This window comes from Mytilus trossulus, chromosome 6 (assembly GCF_036588685.1).
Source record: "Mytilus trossulus isolate FHL-02 chromosome 6, PNRI_Mtr1.1.1.hap1, whole genome shotgun sequence".
NCBI classification, from domain to species: domain Eukaryota; kingdom Metazoa; phylum Mollusca; class Bivalvia; order Mytilida; family Mytilidae; genus Mytilus; species Mytilus trossulus.
Genome location: NC_086378.1, coordinates 65,827,794 through 65,840,677, shown reverse-complemented (window position 1 = coordinate 65,840,677; position 12,884 = coordinate 65,827,794). Strand labels below are relative to the sequence as shown.

Here is a 12,884-nt window from a genome sequence, read left to right as displayed (position 1 = left end):
AGACCCAAATCCAGCTTGAATGTTGTGTCCGTACTTGCCCCAACCGTTCAGGGTTCAACCTCTGCGGTCGTATAAAGCTGCGCCCTGCGGAGCATCTTGATTGTATTGGTAAAATTTCATAAAAAGAAAATTCCACCAAATGATGCACTTAGATTCATCTAGGTGAGCCTCTAGTTTTGTATATCCAGGGATGACCAGCTGTTCTGAAATATTGACACAGTGTTTGGATTTAGTTTTACCTTACATATAATGTATTGTATTTGTGGGGATTACTTTATAGACATGCTTGATTGTTATTTTTCAGTGAAGTAATGACATCACCATTAATTGGTTTTCGACCAAAAGAAAAAGTAGGCCAGATAATAGATATACTAAAGACAGAAAATATGTGTGGTTTCCCTATAACAGAAACGCCAGAAGATGTAAGTAATATTTGAGCTTTGAGGATAGAAATTGACCTTATGCAAGTGCATATAAACATGTACATGAAAAAGACTGATTGATTTTGGAACATTCAAAGACCAAATAAAAGATGAGTTTTGGACTGTTTTATAAAATCTTATTTCAACTAAATTTTCAAATTTTTAAGTGTTACAGACTTTTCATAGATATTTTTCAACTCAAGATATGATACATTGATATTTATTATGCATCAGATTTATTTCTATTTGACGTAGCTCATTTGTTTATCGAGAATCCTTATTTTTCCTTTTTTGTGAATGAAATTATGACTTAATTAACACATTTTGTTCTTCTATTGACTACCTCCTTTGAAGTAGAGAAGACACTAGTTTTGACCAGCTGTTTATAGGTCACAGGTTTATCTCAAGTTGATTGCTTTAATAAATTTAAAATTTAAAACATGCTTTTCTGTTATAAAACATTAGAATACCTCTTTTTGTACATGTTTAATTTTCTGTCATTTCATGTAAAAGAACAGAGGGGAGGGTAAACTGAGTACAGCAATGAACTTTTTAGCTCACCTGGCCTGAAGGGCCAAGTAAGCTTATCACCACTTGGCGTCCGTCGTCTGTCGTCGTCGTCCGTCGTCGTCGTCGTTAACTTTTTACATTTTGAACTTCTTCTAGAGAACCACTGAATGGAATGAAACCAAACATGGCATGAATGTTCCTTATGAGGTACTGAACAAGTGTTGTTACTTTGTAGCCGATCGATCATCCAAGATGGCCGCCAGCGGGGGACTTAGTTTAACAAAGGACCCTATTGGAAATACTTACAAATGACTTCTTTTAGAGAACCACTAAATGGAATGAAACCAAACATGGCATGAATGTTCCTTATGAGGTGCTGAACAAGTGTTGTTACTTTGTAGCCGATCCATCATCCAAGATGGCCGCCAGCGGGGGTCTTAGTTTAACATAGGACCCTATGGGAAATGCATACAAATGACTTCTTTTAGAGAACTACTGAATGGAATGAAATTAAACATGTCATGAATGTTTTTATGAGGTGCTGACCAAGTGTTGTTACTTTGTAGCCGATCGATCATCCAAGATGGCCGCCAGCAGGGGGACTTAGTTTAACATAGGACCCTATGGGAAATACATACAAATGTCTACTTTTAGAGAACCACTGAATGGAATGAAACCAAACATGGCATGAATGTTCCTTATGAGGTGCTGACCAAGTGTTGTTACTTTGTAGCCGATCCATTATCCAAGATGGCCGCCAGAGGGGGGACTTAGTTTAACATAGGACCCTATGGGAAATGCATACAAATGACTTCTTTTAGAGAACCACTGAATGGAATGAAACCAAACATGGCATGAATGTTCTTTTTGAGGTGCTGACCAAGTGTTGTTACTTTGTAGCCAATCCATCATTCCAGATGGCCGCCAGGGGGTTCTTGGTTTAACATAGGACCCTATGGGAAATGCACTCAAATGACTTCTTTAAGAGAACCACTGAATGGAATGAAACCAAACCTAGCATGAATGTTCCTAATATGAGGTGCTGACCAAGTGCTGTTACTTTGTAGCCAATACATCAACCAAGATGGCCTTTGGAATGAAATCAAACATAGCCTGAATGTTCCTTTACTTATGAGGTTGTGTTGTTACTTTTAGCCAAATTTTATATTATTTTATATGATTTCAAAAACCCAAGTAGAATCAGGTGAGTGATACAGGCTCTTGAGAGCCTCTAGTTTCTTATATTAAGAATTGTAAAATGACATAACTAATTCTTTTTAATTTTTTTCCAATAAATTGCTTCACAAATAATTGTCTATTTTATAGGAGCCTGGCAGAGTGAAGTTAAAAGGTTTGATCCTAAGGGAGCAGTTGATAGTTATATTGAAGAAAAAAGTAAGTATCATGATTATAAAATTTCAGTGCTAATATATAAGTTAGGTTTTTAAAAGTTAAACCTGTGTTGAAAGATAGATTATTAGATTAATTTGTCAAATGTCTAGATCTATTACTTGTACAAATGATTAATTGGTTGATTATTGTTTGCTTAACATCTAGTGGCAAATATTTTTGAGTAGTAAAGATGAGAAAAAATAAATAAATGAGGGTATGTTGGATAGGGACAAAACATATGCCTTGCAACAGGTCCCTTTAAATATGGACCCCTTAGAGAGTTGTTGCAAGAGCACTGGCAAAGAGAATTGAACTACCCCTTTATGAGGCTTAGATTTATTGTTTTAATTCCTACCAGATGTAGCTTCATATTGAATATATACATCCAAGTTCCAACACTGTCAAAAGGACTCTTCGGCCTTGGTTTTACTGCAGGGTTGAAGAAAATTAGGGATGACCATGTTTCTTGGGGTAGCTGTTGCAAATGAAAGATGTGAGGCAAAGATTACTTACTAGCTATTCTGTGATGATGGAATAGTTACTGACTTTAGAGGTAGGGTTAAGATGCTGGAATAGGTCTCTATTCATAATTATGTACTTTGATGTCAGCATCATTCTAGTTAGTAATTTAATGTTTGAAAAAGAGAGTACATGTATAAGCTAGGTCTATTTTTAGCTAAAGTTTATATGATAAGGCAACATATTTTGCAGATTTTTGCTCCAGAAGGGCTTCCACAACCAAAAAATATAACCATAGCAGATTTTAGAAATTTTTATCCACTGTATTTGAAAATAAAGGTAAGTTCTAAAGATAAAATCTTGAATTGTTGATTAATTATTTGTTACTCAGTTCAACCATCAGTTGGAGTTTGTTTGTTAATAAAAGTGGATTTGAAATATCTCTATAGAGCTTACTGAGCATCTTTAACATTAAGGTAATGTCAAGTAATTTTTTCTTGTTCTAAGACAACTTAAAACGTTGATGAAGGAGGCAGGGTATTTAATTTTTGTATTTAGATCTTATTAATCACACTTTATGTATATTCATGTAAAAGATTCGAATTAAAATTTCACAAAATAAAACCAAGAATAAGATACCATGGTGGGATGAAAATTTCACAAAATCAAAGCAAACAAAATGAGGAGAAGACAAATAAGTTCAAAAAGTCTGCAAAACTTTTCACAGAAAATTTAGTCCCTGAACAATACTAAAAGGCATACTGTGGATTCATTTTTGGATACCAATTTTTGTGGATTTCATGGGAACAGATGAACCAAGAAATTAAATGTTCAACGAATACCAAATTTTCTATAGGCTTGTATGCAGATTTCTCCAAAACCATGAAATTAAATATCCACAACATATAAGTTTTCTTCAATCTACGAAAAATTGGTATCCACGAAAATAAATGAATCCACAGTAACTGAGTGTGAATGTTTTCGCCCTCTAGATATATACAACTTGTTACAACTGGTTTATATATGAATTTATTTTGAAATTTATATTATAAAAATAATAACCCATCTATAATACTAAAATTACAAGGTGCAATTTATCAGCCGGCATCGGGTAAAAACGACAAATCAAAGAATTGAACTTTATATATAGCTAATATAGGACCATGGTGTAGATTAAAAATTACACAACTCCAGACCCTTTTGTTTTCCACATAATTAATATTGCCAATAATTAACAAGTTCCCGGTCGAATCCGATACCGATACCAATAGTATATTCACCTGTTACCTATAACCTTTCCTGTACGTTGCGCATCTGACAGGCGCACCACCAAACAGTGTATTTGATTTTGCTATATAATCACAAGGTTGACACAATTATATTCAATTATTGTAAAACTGTTTTCTATTGTAGTTTTTTAATTAGTAAGACTTTCTAAGATAACAATACGAATACTAAAAATTTGGACTTAAAATAAGGTGTATAGGTACAGTTTTCAATTTGTTAGCAGGCATGACGTGAAACAGCGAATCAAAGAATTGAACTTTATTGGACAATGCTGTTGATTAAAAAATACTCAATTCCAGCACCTGTCTATTGCCAATAATTGAAAAGTTCCAGGTCGACAGTTCAAACAGAAAGATTTGAAAGCAGAGAAAACTGTGTATCTTATAATCGGCACGACTTTATAAGATGACAATACCAATACTAAAATAAGGTTTACGCATAATTAAATACTTTAATTCAATCAAGGACCCGCGATATCACGGGTGTGTTCTAGTAGCATATTATTCTTATGCAATTCTTTAAATGTTGTATTAAACAGGTAATACATTTTAAAATGTTCTATTTAGGATATAGCTATTTCAGAAGAAGAAAGAGATTATATGATAGATCTCAGACCATTTTATAATCCAACACCTCACACCATTGAAAAGGTAAATAAAAAATAAGTCTACCATCTTAAAATTTTTACTGTATTGTTGAAGACTGTATACCGTATAGCGGGTTATTTTCGCGGGGTGCAAATTTTCGCTTATTTTCGCGGATAGAACAAAATCGCCAAAATAAGTTCCGCCAAATTAAAGGTGTACATACAAAGGTATGAATACAAGTTTTTAATCCGCCAAAATATTAACCGCCAAAATATTTCGTATACCTTGTTCAATGAAAATCGCGAAATTTTACACCTGCGAAAATAACCTGCTATACGGTATTACCCTCTAGTTTTGGTGGGGTTAGTTTTGTCATTGGATTACTTTCTCGTAGTAAAATTATGTTGCCAATTATTGATTTTTGTTTTTAGTATTAATGTTAATAAGTTATTTAAATAAAAATAAATCAACTAATATATTGTGATGCAATGACTAATTTTAAATATATGACAAAAACAAGAACGAACTGTCTAGATTTCTGACTTGATAATGACTTTTATTTTACAGACATTTTCTCTGCCTAAAGTATTCAATGTATTCAGAGGTCTAGGATTAAGACATTTAATTGTAACAGATGATAAGTTAACAGTGAGTATAATCATATAGGTTGGGGATATTCGCTACATTATTTTGAAGATAAATTTTTTTTTAATCTGAATACTAGATTACTTTGATCTTTTTGAACTCTACAAATATTTTTCAAACAAAATATTTAGACAAACCTTGAGGGATGCTAATCTAAAAAACATCATTAACTACTTGTATAAAATGACCAGATTCCTAAAGATGTGAATGAAAGCAACTACAGGTCACTGTACTGCCTTCAATAATGAACAAAACTCATACCATATAGTCTGTTTTAAAAAGTGTTGACATGGCAAAATTTGAAACCAATCAAAAGATAAAACCAACAGGCTGCTTTCTGATGAAACTTTAAACGGAATAAATAAGTATGACACACAGTAATCAACAACAACCACTGAGTTACAGGCTCTGGACTTTTGACAGGTAAAAGATCTGTCATATCTTGGATACAAATGCAACATGTTCGGAAGTTTCTTCCTGACATTTGTTTATTGTCCTTGAATTTCATTTTCTTGGATCAGCAGTTTCTTATATCAAGTGAATTCACTTATTTCCGGTTTAGATGTTGATCTCATTTCATTGATACATTATCAATGTTTTAGTTTTGATAGTCAAGTCTATTTCTTAGATTTTATAAGCAATAGGTCAAACCATATTAGGTATATGAAATGAAAGTAAGATGCACACATCTGTTTGATAAGAATTAGCTGACCTTGACTTCATTTTTATAGTTCATTGAAAAATGTAACATTTATCTACAATAGTTTCAACATCAAATTCAACCATGATCTATAAACAAAGCAAGACATTTTTGCATGTGCACTTGTGTTAAAATTCAGCAATCAAACTATTATTTCATTTTATTTCCAGCCCTTAGGGATGATTACAAGAAAAGATTTAGCCAAATTTAGAGCAGGTACAAAAAGAGGTCTGGTAAAAATAGAACATCTGAAGATTGAAGACAATTAAAGAAAAGTACAGCACATTACATTGTTTTATTGAGTTAATATTATAAGGCTATTGGGTTGTTGACATAAAACACTGCATGAAACATACACTTTAAAGATTTCCTATTTTCCTTTTTGTGTATACTAAACAGTAAAAGACAGTTTATGATTATTTAAAAAATATTTTTAAGAAGAAATTCTTCTACATAATTGACAAAAATTGTTTATAAGGGACAAGAGGGGAAAGTAATCAATACAATTTTCTGCATGTAAGCAGGCAAAATGTGAAAAATAATTGATTTAAATAGCAATTTAGCAATGTTGAATTTAAGGTGGTACCTAACACTACAGGGAGATAACTCTGTAAAATCAGCAGAAAGTTGTAATGACGTAGTGTTCATAAGGGAATATTAAGCTTCTCGATGATCAAAATGAGTGTTTGTCTAACTGCTATATAACCAGTGTAATTTTTCTGATAAAATGAAGTTTTTATATTTTTGTCAAAGGGTCAAAGTAAATACTTTGTCTAAATTTTATGAAAATTAAACGAGCCAAATTAATTTTAGTCAAGGTGTTAGGTACCACCTAAAATAACAATTTAGCAATGTTGAATTTAAGAAAAATATTTAGCCTTTTATACAATAAATAACCATTGAACAATTTATGTCAAAGGACACCCTTTATAATTGATTTACAATTTATTGCAACATAACTTATATTTTAAAGAAAAGTTTTCTTATCACAATTTTAGATGCCTACTCTTTTTAAATTAAGAGTAAACAGTAATGTGTTCTTAAGAAAGATAATTGCAAATAAATGTTTGTCTTAAGTAAAATATTGTCATGGTAACATATATGAAAATTGTAAATGTCATTTCAACAAATAAAGTGAATCTCTGTTCATTTAGATATTATTTCAGTCTTTTTTGGTTGTTATTTATCGTCGCTGTGCTTCCAAAATGTTGTAAATTACTAATTTTTCAAGAAAAAAATATCTCATGAACAGGCTTTGAAAATTTTGACAAAATGTATGTTTCCAAAATGTGGTATGTGAACTTGAACATTTTGCAAACAGCAGTGAAATAAAAACTTTGAAATTTCTGGATTAACCGTGAACTTAAAATATTTTCACAGAAAAAAAAATGTACAATTAATTCATTCCCAAAGTCCACTATACAACGATTTTCAAATTTTCATACAACATTTTGGAAGCAAAATTAACAAACAACTGATATTGGTAATTTTGTTACATGTAGTATTTCATAGGTTTTGATTGGTCTAAATGTATACTATTTTGTAATACCAAAGATTTCCTCCCACCAAAACCATTGGTGTCAAAAAGTATTTTTAGCCAAAAAAGTCATATACAACATTTTGGAAGCCCAGCGACGTTGTATTTTTTTTATGTGTCTGTTTGATGTACAGTGGATTTATTATTTTTCCTTGGATACCATTTTTTGGTGGATTTTGTAGTTATAAGGGAACCACAAATTTAAAAATGTTAATTTAATTATTATGAATGTTATTATATAAGTATATGAAGACTGCCAAAACTAAGAACATTTAGATTTAATTCGATCTACAAAAATTAGTACCAACGAAAATTCATTCACTCACTGTATAAGATTTTATTGCCATATTTTTAAGAATCTCCAAAGAGTTTATAGGTATGTTTAAGTACCAGTAGTTTTATAGTAAAATTTTGCACTAATTGATTAAGTTTATATTGATCATGTTGATCATAGATATATATTGAAATTTGATGATGTATTCATTGACACATTTAATTTATTTAGTGATATGATTTAGATCAACGTTTTTGGACTCATCGGTGTTTTCAAGTTTTTTAAATGACTGCATGCAAATTTGGGTCAATATGTTACATCATATGATAACTGAAGATTTTTGGAATATACCAATAAAACAACAATCCAACAGAAAAACAAAACACAGGTCTTCATAAGGCCCTCAATCATGTACAAAAAATTGGATGCCTTTCTTAAATTTCAAATCTAAAAAATTGAGGGTGAAAGAATATTAGATGGGTTAGAAAAGTAATTTTGTGTATATTTTACCAGAAAAAGAATACAGTAAATTGGCAGATAAGATTGGGATTACTGAATTAAATGGCAAACACTATATACATATCACTATTATATGTTTTTTCTCTTTGGTTTATATTTATATTGCATATTTTTTTTGATGACTTCAGTTTTTGTTAGCATGTAACACACCTTAACCAATGTTAGATTACAGATATTTTTTTGCTGCATTTTTTGTGTTCAAATCCAACATAACAAACCTTTTATTGACTTTGTATTTCATTTATGTTCATCAGACACTATTATTCACATGTTGTTCTCTTAAACTATGAGAAGTTATCTTCCTTTGATCAGCTACATTTAAGTTGAGAAAAGTTTTCTGAAATATTTTAACACTGTCTTGCTATTCCATAAGGGATTACATTAGAACATAGAAAGCGTCGGAGGAAGGAACTTCACAAAATAGGGTACCATCTATAGAGGAAATTATAGAACTTTTGTCATATTTTTACTGTTCAAAATAGTTTTTACCCATAGTAGAGATTTAGAAGTAGTTTTCTGGGCCCTTTGTATGTCTTGATGGAAACAGCCCGAATTTGTTGGGCAAATATATATATATTTATGTTGTGGAAATATATATATATTTTATATTGGGGAAATCTGCACTAAAGTGTTGTGCAAATGTAAAATATAAAACCGTAGTATATTTTGAATAACAACGAAGAGAATCTCCTAACACACTATATAGAAATACTAAGTGCTGACAATACATCAGATATTTGAATTTTTTGGGTACTATTTGTAGTTAAGTTAGAACTGCAAAATAAGAAAAAAGTTCCAACACAAGTATGCATTTATGAATGAAGATTTTAAAACATTTTTTCAAAGAATAAACTTGAAATACATAGCTATATAATAGTTGATATTAATTACCAGTAGTCAGATTAAAAATATGCATGAAACATACAATGAACCAACTTCTTGTAGTCAATGAACGTATAATCAGAAACGAAAATATATTGCTCAGAATAGTTATGACTAAATTTCACTATTGTAAATTTCTACTGAAACTATGCACATATTATGCATCTCAGGGTTTTAAGTAATTATTGTTTCCATTCATTAGTTATTCGTTTGAAATGTGTGTTCTTGTAACCTTTGACAATCAGTGTGTCCCAGGAATATCTATAGGTCAGGAAAAAATGACTTAAAAAGGAAAATCATTTCTAAATTGGAAAGAAATATTATTGTAAACAAAAAATTTAAAATGATTTTATTTAAAATCTTTGAAGATTAAAATTAGTTTTACTATTATGAAAACTTTTAGCAATAAATTCCTATATTCAAATGTGTATAAGTTAGTTTTGACAAAAACCTTCATACACGTAGCCAGGTGGGGTTTGGGGGGTTTGGATGACCCCCCCCCTTGAAAACAAAATAAGCACTGTTGAAGTCAATGTTCTGTTCGAATTGTGACTGTTAAAGTCGAGTTTGTGCGTCCAACAAACTGACCCCCCCTTGGAAATTCCTGGCTACGGGCCTGACCTTTAATTATTAAACCACTTGTTCACATTCCAATACAACTGTGCTTACCCACTTATTCCTGTCTATACAGACTGATTCTAATTAATGAACATTATTATTACTCATACATTGGACTACTATTAACAGACTTATCATTTACACCCTTTTCATGTTGAGTTCCTCCTAGCTAAGATTAGTAAGTGCCATATTTAGTCGCAAGTAAAAATTTCATTGCATGAAGGTGGTACCCAGCACTTTCACTAAAATAAATTTGGCTCGTTTAATTTTTGTAAAATTTTGACAAAGTATTTACTTTGACCCTTTAACAAAAATATAAAAATTTTAAAAATTTTGAACACACCATTTTGTCAGAAAAATTACACTAGTTATATAGCAGTTTGACAAACACCAATTTAGACATTGAGAAGCTTATTATTCCCTTTATAACACAACGTTATTAAAACGTTAAGCTGATTTTACAGTTATCTCCCTGTAGTGTTAGGTACCACCTTAAGATTAAAAAAATGTTTTATTTTGATGAAAGAAAGTGTAATAATATATTTTTTGGTCAAACCATTTCTTTGACACATTGCCATTCACCCTCCACCTGACCAAGTCTAGCCTTGGAAAACATAGAGCATAGGCTTGAACAAACTAAACATTGAAGTCAGTTATGCAAGTAAGCATAAAAACATATTTAAAAGGATATTTTGAAAATCAGTGGAATTTTATTAGTTTTCATTGAAATTTTGTTGAAAATCAGACCTTTTTTTTTTTTTTAGATGTCATGAAAATATTTAATACTGCCAAGTAAATTTTCACAGCACAAGATATTTTTTTTATTTTGCCTTTGTTTTAGGTATGATTCATTGTAATATTTGACTATAAATTCTAATTTTAAATTTTAACTAAAAATAGGGCTATTTAGGGTCTAATAGAATTTAATTTCTTGATTTTATTGTAATATTTTATTCATATTGCATATGATTTTTATCAACCCACATCAAACTATTACCGAAACTTTATGCAAAATTAATGTTATACATCAGTGATAAATATATTTATTTTACCTTTTCTGAATTCAGAAAGAAGAAGGTTTTACAAATCCAATATTTAAAAATTGTAAATATTACCAATTAAAAATTGTAACCAAAGTATGTGTATCACTGAATAATTTATTTTTATGTTTACTAGTTATTCTGGTCTATAACTTTGTTAAATTATTTTTTGTAATTATTTTGCTACATTATTTGATGAAGAAAAAAACAGTAATACGATATACAGATATTTTATAACTTATCTAAGCAAAAGTATTGTAAATCATATAAAGCTTTGTTGATCTCAGTCCAACATATTGCATATATTTTCTAAGTAAATGTCAAGGTTCTTCATTGATAACCTTCAAATGCAACACTGATTTCAAGATTGATTTCTATGGGTTAGATTGCAAAAAAATATCATCATGTGTGATTTCTAAATCTGCATACTTTTGCAAGAAATGGTACCATTGATATAATTCCTGTCTTTACATTTTATCTAGTTTAAGTGCACTTTCTTATTTCTTGTTTTACACCTTGTCTGTGATATTTGAAACAAGTAGTCATATGTCTTGTAAATCCTATATTTATCAGTCTCTTTTTTTAACTATTATCTGTGTAAATGTATTTCAGTGATGTCTATCAGAGGGCATTGATTGCTACTTTTATGTGATATATATTTGTTTGTTTGTTGAAACTTGATTTGAAATCAAATTATAAAACTTTTTTGTTGACATTAAATTATTATCCAATTCGTTTGTGTCCATTATATTTTAATTTCAGCAATAGTGACAATCATAGCTTGTTTTGAGAGAGATCCCATAGTCATGGCACCTACAAGTGGTCATATTCAGTTTAAATTGTGGTTTAATGGCATACGACACATGACATTTCTCTGTTTATTGTTCTTTTAAGTTTGATATGTACTATTAAAATATGGGGTAAGTCCCTACAACAAAGGTTAAATGGACCAAATACACCCTCCTTTTACAGTGCCAGTCCAAATTTTACTAATCATCATCACAGATGACCTCAATCATAAGACCTACATATTGCATTTAATGTCACCTTGTTCTTGTTCTGAACATGCATGAAATATTTGCCATTGGACGTTAAGCAACCAACAATCAATCAATTGTATGGACCAATTTGTTTGTGAAATATTACACTCACTGGTGATAAACTCTCCAATTCAGATGCATACATAAAAATGTACACGATTTTCTTGCAATTTTGATTTGCATACTTTAAGCAGTACAAGGTTAATTAAAAAGAAAACAATTGTAGTTTGAGTGGTACCTTTTTAAATAAATGAAAAAGTTAGATTTTGAAATGTCAGCTATGCAATTTCCTTTTTTGTTGTTCTTTATTGCAATACTGTACTGCAGATATTCTTTTGTACAGCAGTATTAAGACAAACTTGCATACCAAAATCTAAATAATTATCACAAAAAGATATTAAATTTTGAATAGTCGCTGATGCAAACCTTGTGTAGTTTATGGCATAGTTTCTGGCTCTCAAAGACAATCCTTCATTAATAGAGTGGTTAAAACAAGTTTTTCTTTCAATCGAATTCAGTTTTATAATTAGTCTTCTTTGTTCACTAACGACTGAGTGTACTAGCATTTTTTTGTTTTTTTTTGTTTTGGATTTATTGTGTGGCTGTCTTTAAGTTGAATCGAACGAAGAATAGTATTTTGTGACAAATCCATGAGGTTGCGTTCTGAGTTTGATTTCATTTTCCTTTTAGTCATCATTCAAAAATTTCTATGTTGTGGTTTGTGTACTAGTTTGTATCTTGGAACCTCTAGTTTTATTTGATATGACAAAAATTACAATAATCTTTGTTTATCTTTTTACAACATATCGCTTTTTATCAACCCCTTTCTTATAGTCTCCTCTCGTTCATACATTTCATTGGCACTCATACCACATCTTCTCATATCTAATTGACATCTGCAATATCATTTAAAATATTAAACAACATAACCATATACCACTGGCAAGACGATCTTTTGAGAGAATAACTTCC

General features: G+C 30.5%; 1 protein-coding gene across 3 annotated transcripts in view; it reads left to right on the top strand.

The window, feature by feature from the left end:
* LOC134721693 (H(+)/Cl(-) exchange transporter 7-like) overlaps nucleotides 1–11,595 on the top strand; it is a 59,760-nt gene extending 48,165 nt beyond the window's left edge. For all 3 annotated transcript variants that reach the window (XM_063584860.1, XM_063584859.1, XM_063584858.1), the window contains 6 exons: nucleotides 305–422; nucleotides 2,259–2,327; nucleotides 3,036–3,122; nucleotides 4,637–4,720; nucleotides 5,225–5,305; nucleotides 6,173–11,595. In XM_063584860.1, coding sequence (XP_063440930.1) covers nucleotides 305–422; nucleotides 2,259–2,327; nucleotides 3,036–3,122; nucleotides 4,637–4,720; nucleotides 5,225–5,305; nucleotides 6,173–6,271 — 538 coding nt within the window. In that variant the 3' untranslated portion in view covers nucleotides 6,272–11,595. The remainder of the gene's footprint in view (nucleotides 1–304; nucleotides 423–2,258; nucleotides 2,328–3,035; nucleotides 3,123–4,636; nucleotides 4,721–5,224; nucleotides 5,306–6,172) is intronic.
* Nucleotides 11,596–12,884: the final 1,289 nt, after the last annotated feature.